General features: G+C 50.4%; 1 protein-coding gene and 1 non-coding gene across 2 annotated transcripts in view; one reads left to right on the top strand and one right to left on the bottom strand.

The window, feature by feature from the left end:
• AKNAD1 (AKNA domain containing 1) overlaps window positions 1-15,546 on the top strand; it is a 47,560-nt gene extending 32,014 nt beyond the window's left edge. Inside the window, exons 9-13 of the mRNA XM_075540279.1 lie at window positions 4,402-4,499; window positions 8,109-8,234; window positions 11,078-11,159; window positions 13,680-13,809; window positions 14,688-15,546. Of these exons, the coding sequence (XP_075396394.1) occupies window positions 4,402-4,499; window positions 8,109-8,234; window positions 11,078-11,159; window positions 13,680-13,809; window positions 14,688-14,819 (568 nt within the window). The 3' untranslated portion in view covers window positions 14,820-15,546. The remainder of the gene's footprint in view (window positions 1-4,401; window positions 4,500-8,108; window positions 8,235-11,077; window positions 11,160-13,679; window positions 13,810-14,687) is intronic.
• LOC142438049 (U2 spliceosomal RNA) lies at window positions 10,835-11,025 on the bottom strand. The gene has a single exon (XR_012782516.1). It is a non-coding gene; the product is annotated as a U2 spliceosomal RNA (small nuclear RNA).
• Window positions 15,547-22,946: the final 7,400 nt, after the last annotated feature.

Below are 22,946 nucleotides of genomic sequence, written 5' to 3'. Positions count from 1 at the left end.
AGCCTCGCCGGGGGTGGAAGGAACCGCGGCTGCAATCCTGTAGAAAGCCCGATCCCGAAGCAGCCCCTGGGTGAAGGAAGCCTCACGGGGCCGGCTGCGGGGAATGGGCGTGGGGGCTCACAGTGCTCAGATGAGGGTGCACTGGCTGCTGAATGGGAAGGTTAACCGTTCGAGACCACCAGCTGCTCCTTGGGAGAAACATGGGACTTTCTACTCCTGCAAAGAGTAAAGAGTTACAGTCTGAGAAACCCCCCTTCCCCCCAACCCGGTACAGCCCTGCCCTGTTTATAGTGGCTCCGCAAGTCGGAATCCACCGGCAGTGAGTCTGGGTTTGGGGTTGGTGTATTCGCTCCCCACCCCCCGCCCCAGCCGGCACTGCTCAGGATGAACAAAAATCTTCCGGTGGGGTCCCGGCGAACGCACCTCAAGACCTCTGCCCCTTCGTAAGCAAGACACCTTCCAAGAACTACAGGTGTAAAGTCCTCCGTGTTTTCGCAACCCTCACCGGACCAACCATTCGCACGTGTGAATCCAGATGTATTTCAAACTTCTCTCACGTTGGAGCCCGGGTGGTACCCACAGCTGCGCTCGGCTGCCGGGGGGAACAGCGGGAGGATTGAGTCCCTCCCGGAGGCACCTCGAAAGAAAGGCCTGGCAATCGATTTCCAAAAATTCGCGGAGCACAGCTCCACACTGACACCGGGGTCTCCGTGCACTGATCAACTCTACCGCAACTGCTTTCCCCTGCCCCACAGTGGACAATACTGCCCCCTGCAGGACTCTGGAGCAATTCAAGGGGCTGCAAAAGCAGATACCTAGACTTTATCCCGGATTATGGGCTATACAAACGTTTTTAATTGTCAGTTTTTTTTTCTTCAGAAAGGGGACAGTAGGTCAATTAAGTTTGAGAATCTATGAGCTAGCTAGAGGTGCGCCACCTCTAGCTCACGGGGCACTGTGGACTTGGTCCAGAGCTTGGCCAATTTGCCTTCGCAGGGGCAAGAGTCAAAAGAGCGAGACCTGTTTAGTCATCATGAAACGGTCTCTAATACAGAGAAGCACATGGAAAGCTGTGAAACACGGATGTTTCCTGTTAGAAAGCATTCCAGCACAGGCACGGGCGTTTGTCCTAGGCCCTTTGTGGGCTTCCTCACCGTAAAAAGGAAACAGCCTGATGTTTGTGGTAAAAATAACTCTGTGTCACCTCGGTGGATCATTGCTTCCAACCAAGGTGTCCGACATCACCTTTACTTAACATGGGGCGCTGGCGAGTCTCATTCCCTGGCCACCCCAGGCCTGTTTTTATTTATTGAAGCAAAATCTAAGCAATTTTTTTAGGTTTTATTATGTATCAAAATATTTTGACATTTAGATACCTTTTCGGTTCTTAAGTATGATGATTGGGAAAAATATTTTGACATTTAAGAAATCTTTTGTTCAAGCATTTAAGGTACGACATGTTTCTGTCTCAAGTTTCTCATCTAGACCCTGAAGGGTCTTGAATACCAAAATAAGGAGACTTGTCTCAGATTACATTCTCACCACCACCCCTAACCCCCAACCCTTTTTTCTTTTTATTGTGGTTTGGGTGAAAGTTACAGAACAGATTAGTTTTCAGTTCAAGAATTGATACCCATTTCACTTTGTAACATCAGTTGCAACCCCACCATGTAACAGCACCTTCCCACTCCTCCCTCGGCTCTCTTTCCAGCCATCCTCCTTTCCCGCCTTCTGAGCTGTGTTCTGGGAAATCCTTTTTATGCTTGATGATTCTGAGAAGTGAGTCCCTCTTGAATGTTACTGCTGGCTTTATAAGCCTGTCCCATGCACGGCGAAAGGGAGCCCTGGGCACTGTCGGACAAGCTTTGGACTGCTAATGGTAAGGTCTGTAGTTCAAACCCACCAGCCATTCTCTGGGAGAAAGATGAGGCTCTCTGCTCCCACAACGAATCGCCTTGATGGCAGTAGGTTTGGTTGTTCGGCTGCCATCAAGTTCAGGGCTGGGTTTGATTCCAGGCATGAAGAGTGTCTCAAGGCTATAGTCTCAGAGGTGCATTTATAAGATAGAAAGAAAAACACAACCAAGTATAAACCAGACCTCACATTGAATCCCGCTGCTGGGGAGTGATGCCGAGACAGGCTTCAGACAATGGACTCTTGTTGTACATCATCCCTGAGAAATTGCTAATTAGTGGTGGAGTTTGTGGTGGAGTTGATTCCGATTTACAGCAATCCCACATGTTCGAGAGCAGGCTTTTCAGTGCTTGCTTTTTCTGAGTGGTCTTAAACCTTCAACTGGGGCTGGCAGCAGAATACAGGAACTATTTGTACCACCCAGGGACTTCATTAATTCACACACACGCACAAACAAATGAACTCACTGCCATGAATCAATGCTGACTGGTAGTGACTCTAGAACAGGGAGAACTGCCATTGTGGGTTTCTGAGACTGTAACCTTGAATGAAAGTAGAAAGCTCCATCTTTCTCCCAAGGAGTAGCCGGTGATTTCGAACTGCTGGCCTGGCAGTTAGCAGCCCCAATGAGTACCATTAATTAAAGGGGGGCCATAAACCTGTTATACTTCACAAGCCATAATCTTTCAGAATATTATAGATATCTCAGGTAGAACACATTCCTTAAGCAGCTTGCCAAAGTAACTACTGAATTATTTGCAAGCTGCTTCTTATGTGTGTGTTTGCGAGTGCGGATCAGTTAATGTACGTGTTAAATGTGAAACTTTTATCTCTCTGTGTTCTTTCTGGTGTGAAGCTTTGGATTTAAAATTTCATTTTCCCTACTTCGTTTTGTTACAAAAAAAAGCCTTTTGGAATAGAACTTTCCTTGAACATTTTTGATTAATGAAAAGACTTTTATGCACAGAGGAGTTGCAAAGAATCAGGGGGTGGGGCGGGAAAGTCATGCGTTGGACTGAAGTCCCTTGAGTGAGATCCAAGGTTTCCACTTTGGGGAGCAGCTGTTCAAATGCTCTGAATGGGGAGGGTGGAGACCGCAAATGAGGTGAGAAAATACATGACTCAGAAGGAGAGCATGTTTTTCCGAGAGGGACGTGGCCGGGCTTGGCAGCCCCTGACGCCACAAAGCCGAGCCTGCATCGCTCCACCCCGGGCCCAGCCGGATGGCGCTCCTTTGCTCTGCACAGCCGCCTGCTCATCCCCAGCAGCCAGTCTGGTCCCTGCTCCAGGGCCGGGTCGGGATGGCGGGCACAGAGCCCCCCAAATGCAGAGTGAGCAACTCTCCCCAGGGCCGCTACTGTCTTGCAGGGCTGAGCAAGACTTCTTCACTAGGATTCCTTTGGAAGAATTCGTTTCTGTGGAGGAAGAGGGTGGGGAGCAGCCAGCCCGAGAGCGGGAGTCTCTCCTCTCTGGTGCCCCTGGTGGCCTTGTGCGACGCCACATGCCCATAGCTTTGAGCCCCCCAGACACGGGCCAAACACATGGGGCTAGACTTCAAAAATTTAAATTTAAATACACTCAGGTTGCACTTAAGGCCACGTGACCTGGTATTGACACCTTTAGAAGCTTCTGCCTCTATTAAGAATTGATTTTATGAGGTAGAAGCTTTGAGAAACAGCAAGGAAAATCCAAAGTTTATAATCCCCTACTTTGAAATGTCAGTTTTGTACACGTGTGTGCGATGATTGGACATTATCCTCTGTTGAGCAAAAGAGATTTATTGATTTGCTTGCTCATTTCTATTTTGGGTTAAGATATCTACAACACAATATACATCAACTCAACAATTTCTACATGTACAATTCTGTGACCTTGGCTATGCTGAAGTTGTGCCCAGATAAATCCTTTCTTGAATTGTTTCACCAGCGGCAATATAGACTCACTGCCCGGTCAGCTGCTTATTGAACTCTTCATGTTGCCATTACCAATATGATCTCATTGTTTAAAAAAGCAGAATGCTCATGCAGACATTATTTTCTATTAAGGCTAAAATCTCATTTGGTTTAAAGATAAATTCAACAGAGAATTTGGTTTAAGGTTTAGTCATACTCATTGGCTCCAGAATTAGACATTCTAAAACATATTTAGACATATGTAAATGTTCTCATTGGGTCAAATTGTCCTGAGTATCATTTCTTCTGGGGTGGCCCTAAAAACAGGCAGGTGGGGAGGGTGGTGATTTCTGGGTTGAGAATGACACACCACTCCTATGTTATCCTGGGCTGTGACATAAGAAACCTTACCTTTCTGGGGGTGGAGGGATTTCTTTCATTTAAGAAAAATGATTTTATTGGGCTCGTATAACTCTTATCACAATCCATCTGTCCATCCATTGTGTCAAGCACATTTGTACATTTGTTGCCATCACCATTCTCAAAACATTTTCTTTCTACTAACCATTCATGGGGTTGTGCACACCTTTTGCAGGAGGCAAAAGATGGAGAGACGAGGCCACCGCAGGATCCACAGCGGAAGGTTTTCCATCATCATTCGGGAAAACCCCTTGCACCTGTGTTCCAGCTGCAGTAAGTAGGAGGGCCTGGACACTCCCACCCACTCACCCACCCACCCACCCATATGATTGGTTCACATGCGAGCCAGCTCACCACCCACCACTCTGCAGAGCACTACCCTAGACGGGAGCATGGAAAGCTGTATTTTTTTAAGCAAAATGATGTTTTAAAGAATCCACAATGGACTAGATTCAAATCAGCCAAGCCATCTTTCTGACTGGAGCCCCAGGGGCCAGTGGCCCTCGGTTCTCTGAGCCGTGACCCACAGTGCTCCTGGTGAGCCTACTGGCCCCACCAGCTAGTCCACGCATGTCATAGAAGCAGAGAAGTTATTGCCGAAGGAGCACCCAGGGCCTGAGACCCAGGGGTTTTGAGTCAGACGATCTTGTCTCCAAAGACAGCTTAAGCAACAGCAAAAACCAAAACCATAACCTGGCAGAACGGCTTTGTTCACGCAGAGGTGAGGCCAAAGGTCTGCCTGCTCGGGCAGCTCCCGGGCTACCTGCTCCCTGGTGACACCTGGTCTACTGGGCTTATCCATGGGGAAATGTGCCAGGGGCCACGGCCTGCCCACACCTTCCGGCAGCCTGTTTGCACAGAGCCTTCCCCAAGCTCGTCTTTCTGTTCTGTCAGGTTTACTTTTAGGCTGGCCTCTCGGTAGAAGACACATTTTAATCCTAAAAACTACTGAGCATAGAATGAAGCCAGTTGTCCTGTGACCCCTGGTGGGCAAATTAGATCTGCCCCATGGGGTTTGCAGGAGGGTCACCTTGTGGAAGCACTTTCCTCCGCTGCGTCTCTAGGTGGTGCAGACTGTCAACCCTGAGCGAGCGTCCTGGTGAAGCCACCAGTCTAATCCTGACCTCGGGCTCCGTATATCCTGTTTTGGCGACCCTGAGTGGGCTGGAGTAGAACTATGCTCTGTTGTGTTTCAAGGGCAGCGTTTGGGAAACAGATCATCAGACCTTTCTCCCAAGGGACCTCTCTGCGTGGACTTGGACCCCCCTCCCCCACCTCATTCGGTTAGCAGCCAAGCAGGTTTAACAGTTTGTCCCACCAAGGGACTCTGATACGGAGGAGAGGTTTCCAAAGTGTGACCAGGGCTCTTGAGGGGGTGGGTGGGGTGGGGAGATGTTGCTGAACCCCTTCAAGGGGGGCATGAGGCGCTCTCCTAACGGCGAGAGGCAGCCTGTTGAAACAGATGGTATGCAGAAGCAGCTATGCCGCAGGCTGCCTTGGCGAAGCCAGACACTCCAGACAGCTGCCAAAGCAGAAAACAATGCCATTCTTCTCACTGCATATTTTTAATTTGGAAAAATATGATGATTTTTCCATAAAAAATATGGTATTTTGTTAACATGAAAGGGATTTATTAGTGTTACTTCTAAATGACATAAAAAATGAAAAACGTTTTGAAGCTTCTCATTTTAAATTCCTTTTAAAAGCCACAGGATGGTCCAGCAGGAAGATCTGACTGATTCTCACGGCCTCCCCATCTCCACCCCTGAGCATGTAGGACAGCGAGCCCCGGGCAGGAGGGGACTTCACCACCACAGATAGATACGCTCGCAGGGATGTGCCATGTGGCAGGTCAAGCCGCGTGCATACAGCTCATTGACTTTAGGAGGGCAATAGACCCTGGGGGGTTACTGTTAGGTGCCGTCGAGTTGGGTCTGACAGCCACCCGTGCGCAACAGGAGGACACACTGCCGACCCTGCTCCGTCCTCACGATAGTTCTTAGTTTGGGCCCCTTGTTGAAGCCACTGTGTCAGGGCCGCCGCCTCATTCCCTGGCCCTCTCCGTCACCAAGCCTGCTGCACTTCCCCACCAACTGCACGCTCGTGTCCAAAATATGTGAGAGCGAGTCTGGCCATCCTTGCCTTTAAAGAACGCTCTGGCTGGACATCTCCCAGGATGGATGCGCTGCTTCTTTTGGCGGTCCGTGGCCCTCGCAATATTCCTCGCCGGCACCGTAATTTAAACGCATCGATTTCTCTTTCAGCCTTCCTGATTTTCACTTGGTCCAACTTGTGGACCTCTTTGAAGCCCTCACAGAGCTAGACTTTAACTACGTCCCATTTGAACCTCCCGATCTCTCTGTGGTTCACAGCACCCCCTTCAGGCGGGTCCCCATCTGCTCCTGGTTTTTCCTCAGGCTCACATTGAGAGGGCCCTCAGTGCGGCTCACGGAATGAGGTCTGGAGGAAGAGTCTCCCTAAAGTTCAAGCCCTGGTTCCTACTTTGTAAGAGGATGCTGACAAGGAGTGCAGCCAGTAATGCACCACGGCAGGAAGGCGGGGAGGAGGTTGGTTCCCTGGCTGCACCTTGCCTGGCACTGAGATGCTGCTTGGACCTCTGGAGCCCGTGTGCCCCTGCCTGGGCCCGCTCCTACGCCTGTGTGACACTGTCCACCGTGTGCCCATGCGCCCGACCACAGCGAGGAGCTCCACAGAGCTCATGGATTTCCTGGAGGAGAAACTGGCTTTCCAGTCGCCCGCCTGACAAAACACAAACTCTGCCCCAGCAGGTTTTGAGAGAAAGAATGAGGATGTCGGGGCAAATCTGAACAGACAACCACAAACACAATGTTCTCAGATGCTCTTCCACATCCATGCAGACCTTAGCTGAACACCGGGTGTGCCAGGCAGAGGAGTGCAGGTGGCACAGGGCTTAGAGGACTCGCCTGCCGAGAGAAGGCGGGAATGCAAACCCGCAGCGGCTCCGTGGGAGAAAGTCAGTCTGCTTCCTTCAGGCGGACAGCCTGGGAGCCCCCGGGGCAGCTCTGTTCTGCCCAGCTTGGAGTCTCTGGTATGAGCTAGACAGGCCCTGGGGTGTTGTGGTGGTTATCACTGGGCTGCGATCTGCATGGTTGACAGTTCGAAACCACCATCGACTCCTAGGGAGAACAACTGGGTTTCTACTCCTGTAAATAGTTACAGCCTCACAATCTACAGGGCTCTCCATGGGTCAGCACAGACTCGGTGGCGGAGGTTTGCACTGAGAGACACAAGCAGCCACGTGCTCAGCTGCTAATCAAGAGGACGGTGGTGTAAGTCCTCTCAGGTACCTCCGAAGAAAGACTTGGCGATCTGTTTCTGAAGGACCACGGAAAACCAAGCCCACTCACTGCTCTGACTCATAGCAGCCCTGTAGGACAGGCTAAACCTGCCCCTGTGGGTTTCCAAGACTGGAACTCTTTATGGGAATGGAAAGCCTTCTCTCTCTCTCTCTCTCTCGCTCTCGCTCTCTTTCTCTCTCTCTTTCTGTCTCTGTCTGCCTGTCTCTCAGAGGGGCTGGTGGTTTTGAACTGCCGATCTTGAGGTTAGGTGCTCACCATGTAACCAGTATGCCGCCATACTGGAAAACCGTGTGGAGTGCAGTACCGCCGGGGCCCAGAAGGGGTCTCCCTGATCAGAGTCCTCTCAATGGCTGTCCCCTTTTGGTTTTCCGTGCTAGGCCCACCTTGAGACTTCCATGTGTCAGGGCTGCGCCTAAGCATCTCACCTGCCGCTCCTGGACTCCCAGCCCGGGGGACTGGTACTTTGGCCTTGGGCGCCCCTGGCCCAACCAGAGCTCTGCGAGAAGCTCACCCTCCCTTTGTGTCACTTGGGCTCTCCCAGGTTCGGAAGCAGCAGCAGACAGCTCCTGTTCCGACTCGGGCATGGGGCTGCAGAGAAACAAATGCGAGAAATGTGGCGCCAACACCCCTCCCTCCCGAAGAGCCAGCCGCGAAGCCCCGCCTAAAGGTGAGTCACTCGGGCCTTAGGAAGCAAGTGGCCGTGGGACTGCTGTTGCTCCCTCCCAGGCCACCAGCCGTGGCTTCTTTATCTTTCGACATTTTTGTTCTAGATGAAACACCCAGCATAGGGTGATTTAGAGCAAAAGCTGCTTTGTTCAGCTCCGTTCTTTAAATGAAAACATCCCCTCATATGGACATCCCCTGCGCTTGCATCACAGCCTCATGCCCCAGCTGCCAGCAGACCCACAGTACACTGGCTACTGCGTCTCTTGGGGTGCCCCTGCCCACCCCCCACTCTGCTTCTCAAGTCCCCAGCGCTCGCTTACAGGGACACTTCCACACCCAGCGCGGCACAGAGTTGGCAAGAAGCTCCCTGTAACTGAACTCACTGCTGACTCAGAGTGACCGTGAGAGACAGAGGAGAGCTTCCCCAGTGGGTTTCTGAGTCTGAAATCCGTGCCGGGGTAGGAAGCCTCATCGTTCTCCCATGGAGAGGTGGTGGTTTCGAACTGCTGACCTTGAGGTTAGCAGCCCAACACATAACCACTCAAAGTCCCAGAGTGGAAGGCCGCTGTTGCTTATGCCAAAACGTTTGCCGCCCCCTGGTCTCGGTCAACTGTGGTGAGAACTTCAATCGAGGTGAGTCCAGGGGACTGCCTGCACAAGAGCTCTGAGCCTCTCTCCTTCCTGGCCTCCTCCTGGTAACAATCACTAGCCTAGAATCCAGGAATCCTGTCCGCAGGGGAGAGGGCCTCCAGAATCCCATTGGTTGGGTCTCCAGGGAGAGGCTAGGGCCTGCCCTTTGGATGGCAGAGCTGTGCACAGAGGTGGTCACCAGCAGGCCCGGTCGCGTGGTCGCACGCAGGGAACCCAGACTCCCCAGGACTTGGCTGCTGGAATAACTTCTTCGAAGTCGAGTGTCTTTTCCTGAATTCCGAACACTTTGTGCAATCCTCTTTCTTTCTATGCTCCTTCTCTTGTTAAAAAAAATTTTACAAAATATCCCACAGTAAAGTTCTGGAAAATGATATCCCCCATTAGGGGGACTCACTAGCTATTTGTTCATTGTGATAAAAATACGTATAACAAAAGATGTGTAACTGGTCAGATAGAGACAGGGGGAATCCCAGACAATGACCCTAGTGACCCTTCAGGTCTGAACTGCCTGTGGTGGAACAATCAGCGATTCACCATCTGAGGGGCAGCAGGAACCCCACAACCCCGATCAGGCTGGGGAAGAAGTGGCAGCGGCGAGCACAGGGGGAGCAGCAGCAGCAGCGGGGTGCTGAGGGGACTGCGCTTGATGAGTTGAGCAGCATGTGGGGTCATCCAGTCTTTGTCCTTTCGGATGGACTTGTTTGACTCAGCTGTTTTCCTGTTGTTGGTACATCAAGAGTCCTGGTGACAGAATAGTTTAGCACGTTGGTGCCAACCCAAAGGTCAGCAGTTTGGGGAGAAAAAGTGGTGATCTGCTGCCAACGATCCCAGCCTTGGGAACCCTCGAGGGGCTGAGAGGGGTGGCGATGGACTTGGCTAAGAGAGAGCATGCATCGGACATCTTTCTCCCTTTGTGGCTGTTTCTCAAATAGTTAATCATGCAACTACCATAGGTCCCAGGAGCCCGGTGACGTAGTGGTTATGAGGTGGACTGTTACCCTCAACATCTGCAGTTTGAAACCACCAGCCACAGCGTGTTGACCAGCAATGGACAAGCATTCCAATCTCTCCACTCCCTCTACCACTCCGGCTTGTTTGTTTTTGTTTTGCTTTGATGTCGTCACCATTCTAGAGAGGATGGAGTGGTATTGCATCGTGGTTTTGGTTTGCATCCCCATAGGAGGAGCCCTGGTGGCATAGTGGTTATTCGTTGGTCTGCTAACCACAGGTCAAAACCACCAGCCAGCTTTGAGGGAGAAAGATGAGGCTCTCTACTCCTATTAAGTGTTACCGTCTCAGAAACCCACAGGTGCAATTCTACCCTGTTGGGGTTACTACATCGACTCCATAGTAGTGCGTTTGGTTTGATGTGGCTTAGGAGTCATGGTGGCATGGTCACTTTGGCGTCAGGCGACTAGCTGCAAGGTTGGCGGTTCAAACCCATCAGCTATCCCATGCATGCGACAAAGATGAGACGGATTGCTCTCATGAAGATTTGCTTTCAGAAGCCCAGTAGAAGGTCACTATGAGTTGAAATAGACTTGATGGCCGTGGGTTTGGTCTTTGGGTTGACTGACTGACAAGGAGCCCTGGCGGCTCAGTGGTTAAGCCCTCAGCTGGTAACACAAAGTGAGTGATTTGAATCCACCAGCTGCTCTGTTTGAGAGAGACCTGGCAGCCTGCTACCATGAACAGTACCGCACTGGAGCCCCTTCAGGACAGTTCTCCCCTGCCCTATGGGTCAAAATGGACTTGAGGGAACAGGTTTGGGTTTGGGTAAAGACTTAGGATGTCAACCATCATTTCATGAGCTTGGTGGCCATTTGTAGATCCTCTGGTGAAATCTACTCAAGTGCTGTGCCCATGTTCAGACTGGGGGACTTGGGTTTTTGTTGCTACCTTTCCCAGTTCTTCATTTATTCTGGATATTAAATTAGGATAACTTTTTTTTTTTAGTGCACAGTTCCTGAAAGTACTGCAATACCAGGTCGATGCGTGGAGTGGACGGAGCAAGCTCCTATTCCAGCTCCTAATTCCAAAAATCCATTTAATATATTGCCCTCAGAAAGAGGACGTATCAGATATTAAACTGATAAGAACAGATACTACACTTGATCTTAGCCAAAAGGCCGAGAAGCAATAATTAGGATAACTTTTGATCCTCTGAGTATAATCATTGTTTCCATATTTCAGCTTATTCAAAACCCACAGGGATCAATTCCCAGAGAACAAAGGTGAAGTTCCCTCAGGATGAACATGAACCCACACCAGAGAAGTAAGTGTTCCTTTACTATTTCTGATGATAACCAAGGTTGTCGGAAGAGACCATTCCCTGGAAAAGGACATCCTGCTTAGTGAAGTGGAGCGTCAGTGAAGAGGAGACGGAGTGACCGACGGACTGATGGGCGACACGGCTGCAGCCAGGGCTCTGGCATAACCACAGTGGGGAGGATGGTGTGGGACCAGGCAGTGTCGTTCTGTTCTATGCAAGATGCCCTGGATCAGAACTGACGAACACACCTGATGGCAACAGTACCAAAAAGAGCCACGGTGGGGCTGTGGATTAGGCACTGGACTGCTCACCACAAGGTTGGTGGTTCAACACCCCTAGCTGCTCCTCAGGAGAAACATGAGACTGTTGGATCCCTTAAAGATTTACAGTCTCAGAAAACCCATGCAGGATTGACATGAGATAGAATGTACTCGATAGTGATGAGTCGATGGAAGCATTAACCCTCACCACTGGTTGAGGCATATGTCTCAAATCACCTAGGTCACAGCTGTAGGGACTCGGGATCCAAGCCAGTTCCTGTCTCAGATGTGATGCACTCATGCATTCCCTCGAGAATCATATTTTAATGTCAAAAGTGTGCAGAGGAGACACAGTGACAAAAAAAGGTCAGTCACCGTCCCTGCCTTCCTGGCAGAGCCAGCTAGCGTTGGCAATGGTGAGAGGCGGCAGCGGCGTAGAGCACTACTGGCCAGATGTGGCTTCAAGGAGGCTGAGCTCCAAAGGATGCGCATTGGCCAGCCGCAAGGCAGGTGGAGGTGGGCATGAGAAGCATGGGGGTCCAGGGACTGAGCGTGCGGGGTCTCTCCAGGTGGAGGTAGGCAGGCCCTGGCAAGTTCAAGGGCGTTGGAACTGGACCCCAGAAGAGGGGTCGCAGTGCGGCAAGATGAGCCTGGCGAGAGAAGGTCCCGAGGCCGGCAGGTCGGCTGTGGACCTTGTGGGGAACATCAGGGACCTCAGTCTCTAGTCTTGGGAACAAGGGAAGCCGGCGAGGCTTTTAAAACATATATTTTATTTCAGTCTCTTTAAGATCGCCTTGGAGGGTAGGTGTGAGGTTAGAGAAGGGGGTGGCTTAGAGGAGTTGAGACTTGGAACACATGGGGGGTAGGGGGCCAGGTTACAGTGCTCCCCACGCAGGCTGCCCAGTGAGAGTGAGCGGATGCACGCCTGGGGTACCAGAGGCGGAGATGGAGAAGGGATGGATCCCAGGGCTACTGAAGACCCAGGCTCTAAGTACTGTGTGGCCACACTCGCCAGGCTTGAACCTGCCTCCCGGGACTTCTTGGGTTTGAATCTAGGTCCTCTCTCCTCCACCTCTCCGTGCCCATTTCCGATATTGAAACTGCTGCTGCTGCTGATAGGACTCAATCCATCCAAGGTAAAGTGCGTCCATGCGCTTAAACCTTTTAGAATGGCGCCTGGCTCCTAATACCCACTCAGTACGAGAGCGCCTGGTAGACTCTGGTGGCGCAGGGGTTAAAGCCCTAGGCTGTGCACTGAAAGGGGGGCACTTGGAACCGACCAGCAGCTCCACACGAGAACGGAGAGCCAGTCTGCCCCATGAAAACAGCAGCCTTGGACACCCCAGGGCGTGGCTCGGAGCGCCGTGCAGGGTCGCCGTGAGTCTGGGTTGACCCCATGGATGGGTTTGGTTTCCAGGGGTGGCTGTGGGGCTGACGGAGGACTCCGGGCTCCAGGCGCTGCCCTGCAAGGCATCTCCCTGGATGTAGGCCTGCCAGCTGCTGAGTCCCCTCTCCATCGTGGTAACTCAACCTACTTGCAACCAACCCAAGGTCACGTGCTGGGGGTGAGGCACGCTAGGAGGTTTTGAGGTCACAAGTGTTTGCATAGAGCTTTTCTGGTGCTGGCACCCCTCCCAAGTGTTTGGGGAAGACTTAACATGGGGTCGGAGGCATCCATGGCAGGTCGGCAGGCAGGCAAGTTTTTGTAGCCCCTTCGCGCTGCTCAAGGATTGGTGATTGGGCAAAGTATCCCTTCACCGAGTGCCCTTCAGATCAGCCGAATGACCCCTCCCAGAGCTGCGCCCTGCACAGCCGGAACATGGGCACCTAGCGGGCACCCTGAGACCAGCCCCGGCGGCAGCGGGGAGAGGTGCTGCCGTCACGTTTCTGCTGCGGCTGCCTCCCGGCCACGGCAGCCCACTGGTGCCAGAATGAGCCCAACACACATGCACGGCGCCTGCAATGTTGTTTGTGTGTGTGCACATTTTATAAACATTCAGGGGCTAGAAGGTTGGCCCCCAAAGAATCAATGTGGAGTACAAATCCCTCTGGAGCCTTGCCTTTCTCCATAGCAAAGGTTAAGGCGCATCCCAAGAGGAAACGTCCTTCCTGGTTAGGGCAGCAAAACTCCTTTGGAAGCTGCGCGGTCATCGGCGACAACAGGACCGTGGGGAATAAGGGGGCCTCACTTCAACACGCAGGGGCCTTCCGGAACCACAGAGCAGACCTGGGCCGCTCATTGTCCCTGTGCTTTCCCTCCCAGCACGGATCTGCAGGTGCTGCCCCCCTACCTCGCAGACCAGCCTGCATCCTCGCCCTGCGCCCACGCCCAGAGGGGTTATGCAAGCAAATCCATGTGCGACTTTCAGAGGGTTGACGAAATGGAGTTTGAGGTGAGGCTTTATGAAGGGCATGGGGGGAGGGGGGAATCGGAAGTCACAGCGCTGATAACTCTGGCACTACTACAGTGCGGGGCGGGGATCCTGGTGGAGTAGTTATGTGTTGGGCTGGGATCGCAAAGACCAGCAGTTTGAAACCGCCAGCCACCCTGAAGGAGACAGGCGGGCCTTTCTACCCCCATAAAGAGTCACACTCACAGGGCAGTTCGACCCTGCCCTACAGGGTCACCAGGAGTCGGCATTGACTCGATGGCAGTGAGTTGAGTGACTACAGTGGGCTGGAAGAGATTGCTGCTGGAAACAATTTTGTGCTCAGCTCCAACCTAAATCTTCCTCAGCTAGTTCCCCTGGAAAATTCCTGGAGAAAATGTTTGGATGAGGCTTTTCCCCTCAGCCAAATGATTGGCTGAGCGCCCAGCTTGGAGTCTGTCCTGGGCTGTGGTCACAATTCTGATCCAATGACATGGTGGCATGGTGGTCAGGATCGGGTCCCCCCAGCAAACCAGTAACCACTCTCCAGGCCTCTTTCAAAAACTTCATGCAAACCCGGGGTGCCCTCTCTCTGGCCCCCCACCCTCCAGCCTGCCTTCTGGGCCTCGCAGCAGGGGTAAAACCCAGCCAGCTGCCAGCCTCCTCCCTCTGATTCAGCTCCCCAGTCACATGCCAGTCTTTTTCATCTTTTTCCTGAGCACACATATTCCAGCCCAGGGCAGTTTCCTAGGAAACCAGTCCTCAAATACAGAAATAGACTGCGTGGAAAAGAGCATACTTCCAGAGCCCCACCTCGCAGTGTTTCACCAAGGAGAGAACGCAATAAACAGGAAGAGCGAGGCAGCGTGGGGAGCTAAAATGTGCGGTCTCTTCCTCTGTAGACACTAAACTCGGCTCTGGACCACGCGCTCCGGACGGCCACCGTTTTGAAAGAAACGACGGATCAGATGATCAAATCGATTGCAGAAGATCTGGACAAAGTGCGCAGGCAGAGGATACGCCTCCAATACTAGCTCCGTGCCGGGCAGCCGGGATTAGAAGGCCAACCACGAAGAAAACTTGATCTTCCGAACAGAAAGGTGGGAAGGACGGGTGGATTTCATTTTCACTTGCTACACAAGTTGGGAAAGTGACTTTCCAGAAAAAGAACAACATTGTAAGAAATGAGTAATGAAGGTGCTTTAATGAGAAAAAAATGTATCTTTGATTTTTAAGCAAAGAATCAACTAACAAGTATTTATTTTAAGACAAATCTATGTTCTTCCTCATGCACAATAAAGGAAATAAAAACAATTAAGCCAACATTTAGCTTACTGGCAACAGCTGAGCTTGAACCTCTGGCATTTTGATTAGCAGCCAAGTGCTTAACCACTGAGCCACTCAGGCCCCTTGTTTACTAGCCTGCCCAAATCAGGGTAGAAACGCCTCGCGGGCAGCGCAGCTGGGAGAGAACAGGCACTTGCAGATGTTGTTGGGCGTCATCGAGTCGGTTCGACTCACAGTGACCGAGGCACAGCAGAGTGAAACAACGGCTTTGCGTCCAGGGCGTTGCTGCCGCCACGCTGTCAGTCCACCAAGTATAGATCAGTGCAATTTTGGAAACCATTTGAGAGCCATCGTCTATAAAATTCCCCAAACACATACCCACTGACCAGCCAATCTATTTCCAGGAATTTGTGGAAAACGCTTACAAATATGCCATGACAGGTCTACAAGGGGCTCGCCCCAAATCGCACTACTGTAAAGACTGTCCATGAGCGATTCATAATAGAATAGCATAGGTATACAGTTCATATTCTGCAGCCAATGAAAAGACTAGCGCGGATCATCGGTAAGATAGTGAATAAAGCAATTGCTTTATTCACTATCTTTTTTTTCTTTTTAAAACAGCTTTATTGGCACTTAACCCACACATCACTCAGTTCAGTAGTTCAATTCCATCAGAGTTGATCCCACAATCAATTTTAGAACCTTTTCATCCCACCCCCACCCCCTGCCCGTCTCATGGCACAATGTAAATCTTTGATAGCTACAGTGCTTTGCGTATCATTGCGGGTGTTGGCGGTTGGCTGCACCCTGCAAGGTCTCATAGGTCTTTGCTGCTCCCACCGGTGGCTGGGGGTCCAGAAGTCTGGCCTCTATCCTGCGCCACGTGTTTGCTGGTCTTGCTTCTGGGAGCTGGTTGAGGCAAAAGAGGTTTCCTGCAGGCTCCTCCTGCTTATCCCCAAAACATCTTTCTCTCTGCCCTCCCCAGCCCGTGTTCTTCTGTGAGCTGATCTGCCTCCTCAAATAGTCCCGTGTGAGTCCGGGTGGACTAGAGAACCGGATCCATAGACACACTCATATGTGTGTGAGAGAGGGTTTTATATCAAAGAGTCATTGAACAGTAAGAAAACATCCCATCCCAGTGCAGATCAAGTCCATAAGTCCAATATGAGTCCATATATCCGATACCAGCCTGTAAATTCCTCTTCAGACACACACAACACATGCAATGACGCCGAATACAGGATGATCACAGGCCAGTGGGTGGAAAGTCTTGTGGATCCAGTGGTGGTGTAAGCATCTCAGTGCTGGCGGGGTCTCCACATGGCTCCTTCAGCTCCAGGACTCTAGAGTAGCTCCATGTGTCTTGTCCACAGGAATGTCACAGGGAGTGAGCATGTCTTCCTCCAGTGAGCTGTTTATCTCTTTAGTGCCTTGCAACCTGATTGACAGGCTAAGCTACCCCTTTGCTCATAATAGCCTCAAATTGACAACAGATGATGTAACGGCCATAGGTCCCAAAAGACAGCTGCTTTGTCCAAGATGTACAGAGAGAGCCTCAAGGTGGCCCTCTTCAGGATGCCAGCTCCCACAGTGCCAGGACACCGCCGTCCTGCATTGGCCAAGATTGTGGACATCTAACCTGCATCCACTCCTGATCACTTGGCTCAACCCTCCCATCCCGGAGGGTTTAGATGGCTGCCCAGGTCTCTTGGCCTCTTAGCTGCCATGTTAGCCCCTGCTGGTTCAGATGGCTCTCGTTCTGGGGCTGAGAAAGGATTTATGATTAATATTTAGTGGCTTCTCCATCTCTTCCTTGTCCATCTTTCTCCAAATGTGGTTGTGTCCTTCTAAAGGGAGTCCATCAGCTTTATTCTCAGCCCCCCTTGGTGGTCCACGTGGAGGGAGAGAGAGAGAGAGAGATTTAATTGCTTTATTCACTATCTTACAGATGATCCGTACTGGTCTTTTCATTAGTGTGACCATTTGTGTATGGTTTGTACACATTTTCTGCAAAGTTACACAAACATCTCAAGTGTTTGCACTTGCAAAATAAAACAGGAAGCTGTGGAGGCTATTTGTATTTGCTATCTGTAGTATATGAAATGCTTATCACCTATGTAGATTATAAACAAACATTTCTTGAAGCCAGGGGATGCACAGTGGAAACTGGGATCATTAGATCTAGAAGTGATGGCGTGGGAGCGGGTTCTGGGTAGGGTGTATATTTTCAACAAACAAACAAAACAAGACTGTAGTAAAAGTGAAGACAATTTATTCAGATCCTGAAGCAGAGACTCTTTAATTAGTAGCATTTAATACAGATTGTCAGAGTAAGCTTTTGCTGCTAAAACAAGGTTTGCTTGCTTTAAGACTGAGCAGCGGGTCCCCCTTTATGAGGGCTCCCAGCCCCGCTCACGCCAAACAGGGCGCACTTGCTTCCTTGGAACTCCAGAACTTGGATCACTGTGAGGAGGGGGCTGACACCAGTCCCACTTGGACGGTTTTGATGCTGACCAAAGCAGCTGCTTCGTTCTCTGGCTGGCTGGTGAGTGGGGTATTTTTAACTTTGGAGCTTGGATGGCAATTGGTTACAGTAGCTCAGCAGAGATAAAACAGGCCACCTGAAGACACCTCTGACTTTGTGGCTAAGTGTGCTTTAGGCTGTAGTCCTATCAGGAGAACAGCTACCTGGCATTTTGCTTATTCATTTATTTTAATCATTTTATTGGGGGCTCCTGTGGGGAGAGGTCAGATGCTTACAGACATCCTCCCCAGGGCAGTTAGTCACCAGACTGCAGAGTAGGCCTCACTCCCTGCTACTGGGGACAATAAACTATTCCTCCCTGAGGCCTGCGACCAAGCATCAAGCCTTCACACCCTACCAATAATGGTCTCTATCAGTTGAGTCAGGGAACAGGCCAAACTGGCTCTGTGACATCTGAAGTTAAGTTGCCATCCCATATCTATGATCCGCCCATCTTGACTTATGTATGTCCCAATCCCTCCTCTCCCTATTGTATGTCCCTAGACCACCCCCTCTCATTACTGTATTACCTATAGCACAACCCCTTTCTGTGACGTTTGTACTCACCTGTAATTAGGGGGCTTGCATGTCCCCAGAGAATATAAAAAGCCTGGGCTAGCATTAAAGAACTCTCTCTCCCTCCACATGTGTTAAATGGGCAGATTGGTACAACAAACCTACCTATCACAATCCACCCCATGCCAACTTGGCACCTGTACACAATTCTGTAGCCATATATAATTTCCAGACATTAAGGAAATCACACATACTTAACATCACACATCTATCATGAAGTACACACTAAGACTCATACACACTGAGTCTAATTGTATCTGATATATCATACGTGAACAAAGGAAAGATATTCAATAAGCACATATAAAGAAAATACATTAATATTCACAAACCTTGCTTTTGCAACTGATCACATGGTCATAACTGATAGGTAGAACTACCTTCTACTACTACCCATTCTGTGTTACATTTGTCCTCTGTAAGCACCTCAGCTGGCTGTAGTTTGTTAGCACCTCAGCTGGCTGTAGTGGGGTGACCCAGACCTTCATTCCTGAGGGGTCTGGGTCATTAGATGCTCTGTCAGGATTGGGTTGCTGTAACTTACCATTTACTTTAATCACAGGGCATGGGAGCACTAAGAGTCGGCCTATGGGATCTCCTGGATTCCAGACATATTCTTCTTTACCTCCATTATGTAACACCAGTCCAATTTCTCCTTGGTAATCAGGATCAGTCACACCATTCAGTACGGTGACACTCTTCCTGACCTGTTGATCCAAAGGAATGAGAAGTCCAAAGTGGCCAGGGGGCATTCTCAGCTGCCAGTTCAATGGAATCCGTGCTGTGTTTCCAGGTGGGAGAGTTCCTTCCTTTGGGACCAGGACCTCCAGGCCTGAGGAACACAGGGTTGCTGGGACAGGAAGCAAGAATGCTGCAAGGGGATCACTAGGAGTAATAGTGAGTGGTGCCAGGCCAACTTCCACCCCTTGATTCCTGGACCCATGAATTCTGGTTATTGGAGACACAGCACCATACATTGGCCGCTGGTTTAGAGCGTATACAGCTTCCTGGAGAACATTGCCCCAGCCCCACAAGTTGTTGCCACCTAGTTGGCGCCATAATTGTGTCTTTAGGAGCCCATTCCATCGTTCTATCGAGCCGGCAGCTTCAGGATGATGAGGAACATGATACGACCAGTGGATTCCATGGGAACGGGCCCATTGCCGCACTGTATTTGCTGTGAAGTGAGTTCCTTGATCTGAAGCAATGCTATGTGGGATGCCATGGTGGTGGATGAGGCATTCTGGAAGTCCACGAATGGTAGATTTGGCAGAAGCATCACGTGCAGGGAAGGCAAATCCATATCCTGAGTAGGTGTCTATTCCAGTATGAACAAGACGCTGTCCCCTCCATGATGGAAGTGGTCCTATGTAATCAACCTGCCACCAAGTTGCCGGTTGATCTCCCCGAGGAATGGTCCCATATCTTGAACTCAATGTTGGTCTCTGCTGCTGACAGATGGGGCATTCAGCAGTGGCAGTGGCAAGTCAGCCTTGGTGAGTGGAAGTCCATTTCAAGAGGTGGCATATGATCAAGAACTGAGTGTGTTGAAGGAAGGTGTCTGAAAGCCCTGACAAAAACCAAGGCCGCGGGAACTGGAAGAGCTTGTTCAAGTATCGAGAAATTCAGAGGTCCAACCAACTGGAAGAGATCCATATCTGTGCCCCTTCCAAAGAAAGGTGACCCAACAGAATGCAAAAATTATCTAACAATATAATTACGAGTCCTTACCTCGCTCACTCACTGCCATCAAGTCAATGCCAACTCAGAGTGACCCTGTAGGACAGGGCAGAACTGCCTCTGAGGATGTCTGAGGCTGTTTATGGCAGTGGAAAGTCCTGTCTTCAAGGAGTGGTTGGTGGTTCCGAACTGCGGACCTTTTGGATCACAGCCCAATGTGTAACCACTACATCACCAGGGCTCCCAGAATTAATATTACATGCAAGTAAACATTTACTGAAGATATATTTTTTAATTATAAAGAAGGATGTGGCATCAGGATTGAAGAAAGCTTATTCACAACCTGTAATATGCAGATGACACAAGCTTGCTTACTGAAAGTGAGGAGGACTTGAGAATTTGACAAAGGCCGCAGCCTTGTAAGGATTGCAACTCACTGTGAAGACCCCCAAACCCAGCCCCTCAGAGACCAGGGGAACAGAACGGGGGACTCTGGCCCTCCCCTTCCCCATTCCCTCCTTGCCAGCCCCTTTGCCATGGCCTGGAGCTCGGGGAGTGGTGGTGGGGACAGTCTGAAGGACAGGGGGCAAAAGGGTGTGTTGGGTCTGGTTTCTGTCCTTCCCAGGGTGACTGTTCTAGGGTGGCCTCAGGACAGGCAGGGGCCACACCACCTCTGCAACCCAGTAAATGTGACCCCTGCAGTCGCGGCTGCAGAGAGGGTGGCGCTTTGTGATGCTCAGGCATCTCCCCATCCAAAGGCCTGATGGGAGCAGGCGGGGGCGTGCTCTGCCCTCCTGCAGGGAGGAGAGCCATGCTAAGATGCCAACTGCAGGGACCTGAGTGGCTTCAGTTGGGGTCTTGATGCCGAGAGCTGTTCTACGAGCAGAGGACAGCTTGGGGCATTGTCCATAAAGCAATTCTGAGTTAAAAAAACCCCAAAGCCCCAAATCCTCACAAATAGACCAATTGACATGGAAGAAAGATTGAAGTTATCAATACTTTCATTTTGTTTGGATTCATAATCAGTGTTCATGGAGGCAGAAGTCAGGAAATCAAAGGACACATTGCACTGGGTAAATCTGCCACATGGGGGCTCTTTCAAGTGCTGAAGAGCAAGGTTGTCACTTTGAGGACTGAGGTGCCCCCACCCAAGCGATGCTATTGTCCTTGTCATATATGCACGTGGAAGTTGGGCAATGCATGAGGAAGATAGCAGGAGAATTGGTGCATTAGGATTAAGGCGCTTGCAAAGAATAGTCCAAGTGCCACGGACTGCGGAGAGAACAGACTGACCACTCTCAAAAGAAGTGCACCCAGAGTCCTGGGAAGGGAGAATGGCAAGACGTTGCCTCCTCTACTGTGGCCATGTTGGCAGGACAGACCAGCGCCTGGGAGGGGACTGGAGAGGGCTCACGAGAAAGAGGAAGATGCTCAGCAAAATGGACTGACACAGTCAGATCCCAACACAACCACTGTGAGGATGGCATCGGACCAGACAGTGTTTTGTTCACCTGTGCCTGCTGCTGCTGAAAATAGCAACAACACTTCTGACGACAATTGTACCTGGATGTAGGGGACAGCAGTCTTCAAGGGAAAACTGATGACTTCAATTGACATTTTGTCATGCAAATTGATGTAGATAAAAAACCAAAGACAGTCTAGTGCATGCATTTGGTGACTGGTTGCGGTCACAAGTGGGATGGGTTTAGGGTTTCAGGTAGTGCTACAGAGTTTAGACTCGTTATTTCGGAAGTACATGTTCAGACCAGGTCAGAAAGAAGTCAAAGTGGAAGGAAGACATTCTTCGAGGCTGGAGCTGGTGGTGAACACCAACCTCTAGGCTGTCCCTTCAGTGTGTGCTGAAGTGACACCTCCGTGCCTGTCTCCGAAGGCTTAAGGAGCCAACAATTCACTGGGGCTGACATGGATCAGATGGAAGGTGGTGGGCCACAAGAGGAAGAAGAGAAGTCGAGGAGCAGGTGAGGGGTAAACTGTTAGGGGGGTGGGTGAATAGTTTAAGCGGCTGAATACAAAATTGATGATCTGAAATGTAAACCCCCACCTAATACACAAAAAAGGGGAGTGGATTAAGGATCAGAAAATATCACATTGAAAATTAAAGTGCTTCTCACTAAAGCCCTGGTGTTTTTAATTAACTGCCTCATATGCATGAAAGTTGGACACAGAACTCGGAAGACCCGAGAAGAATAGGTGCATTGGAATGTAGTGTTGATGAAGAATGTTGAAAGAACCACAGGCTGACAGAAGCACAAACAAATCTTTCGTGAAAAGAGTACAGCCGGATTACAGGACTGTGGTAGTCTGGGTGGACTAGAGAAGCAAATCCAGAGACCCTCATATATGTATAAGAAAGAGCTTTTTTATAAAGAGTAATTGGATAGTAAGACAATATCCCAGTCCAGTCCAGATCATGTCCTTAAGTCCAATATTAGCCCATATGTCTGATACCAATCTATAAAGCCTTCTTCAGCCTCACACAACACATGTAATGGAAGATCACAGGCCAGTGGGTGGAAATTCTTGTGGATCCACTAGGATTGTAAGCATCTTAATCCTGGCAGTGGTCTCCACGTGCTCCTCCTGCTCCAGGGCTCTGGTTCTATCAGCAGAGCTCCATGTGGCTTGTCAGCAGGAAAGACGAAGCAGAGAGAATCTCCCTGTATCAGCTTCCAGTGAGCTATTTATCTCCGTGGAGCCTCCAAATGAGTTCATCAGGTTGCAACCTGTTGGACAGGTTAGACTCCACCCCTTCACAAGTTGACACCGGATTATGTAACTACCACAGGAACCTTGGACAGGTTACCAGGAGGGAACGGTCCTTGGAGAAGAACACAGTTTTAGTAAAAAGGAAGACTCTCCCGGAGATGGATTGATATTGGTGGCTGTACTTAATGGGCTCCAATGTCACAGCTGTGGGGGAGGTGCAGGACTGGGCAGTGTTTTGTGACACACCGGGTTGCCTTGAGTCAGGATGTCCACAGTGACACACATAAACAACAAACACAAGATTGCAAGGAGTTCCTGGGTGTTTACCCAAAATGCTTGCTATGCCAAGCAAAGATGTTATTTT

Source organism: Tenrec ecaudatus, chromosome 1, assembly GCF_050624435.1.
Source record: "Tenrec ecaudatus isolate mTenEca1 chromosome 1, mTenEca1.hap1, whole genome shotgun sequence".
NCBI lineage: Eukaryota > Metazoa > Chordata > Mammalia > Afrosoricida > Tenrecidae > Tenrec > Tenrec ecaudatus.
The sequence above is the reverse complement of the archived record's forward strand: the minus strand, read 5'-3'. Positions and strand labels throughout refer to the sequence as shown.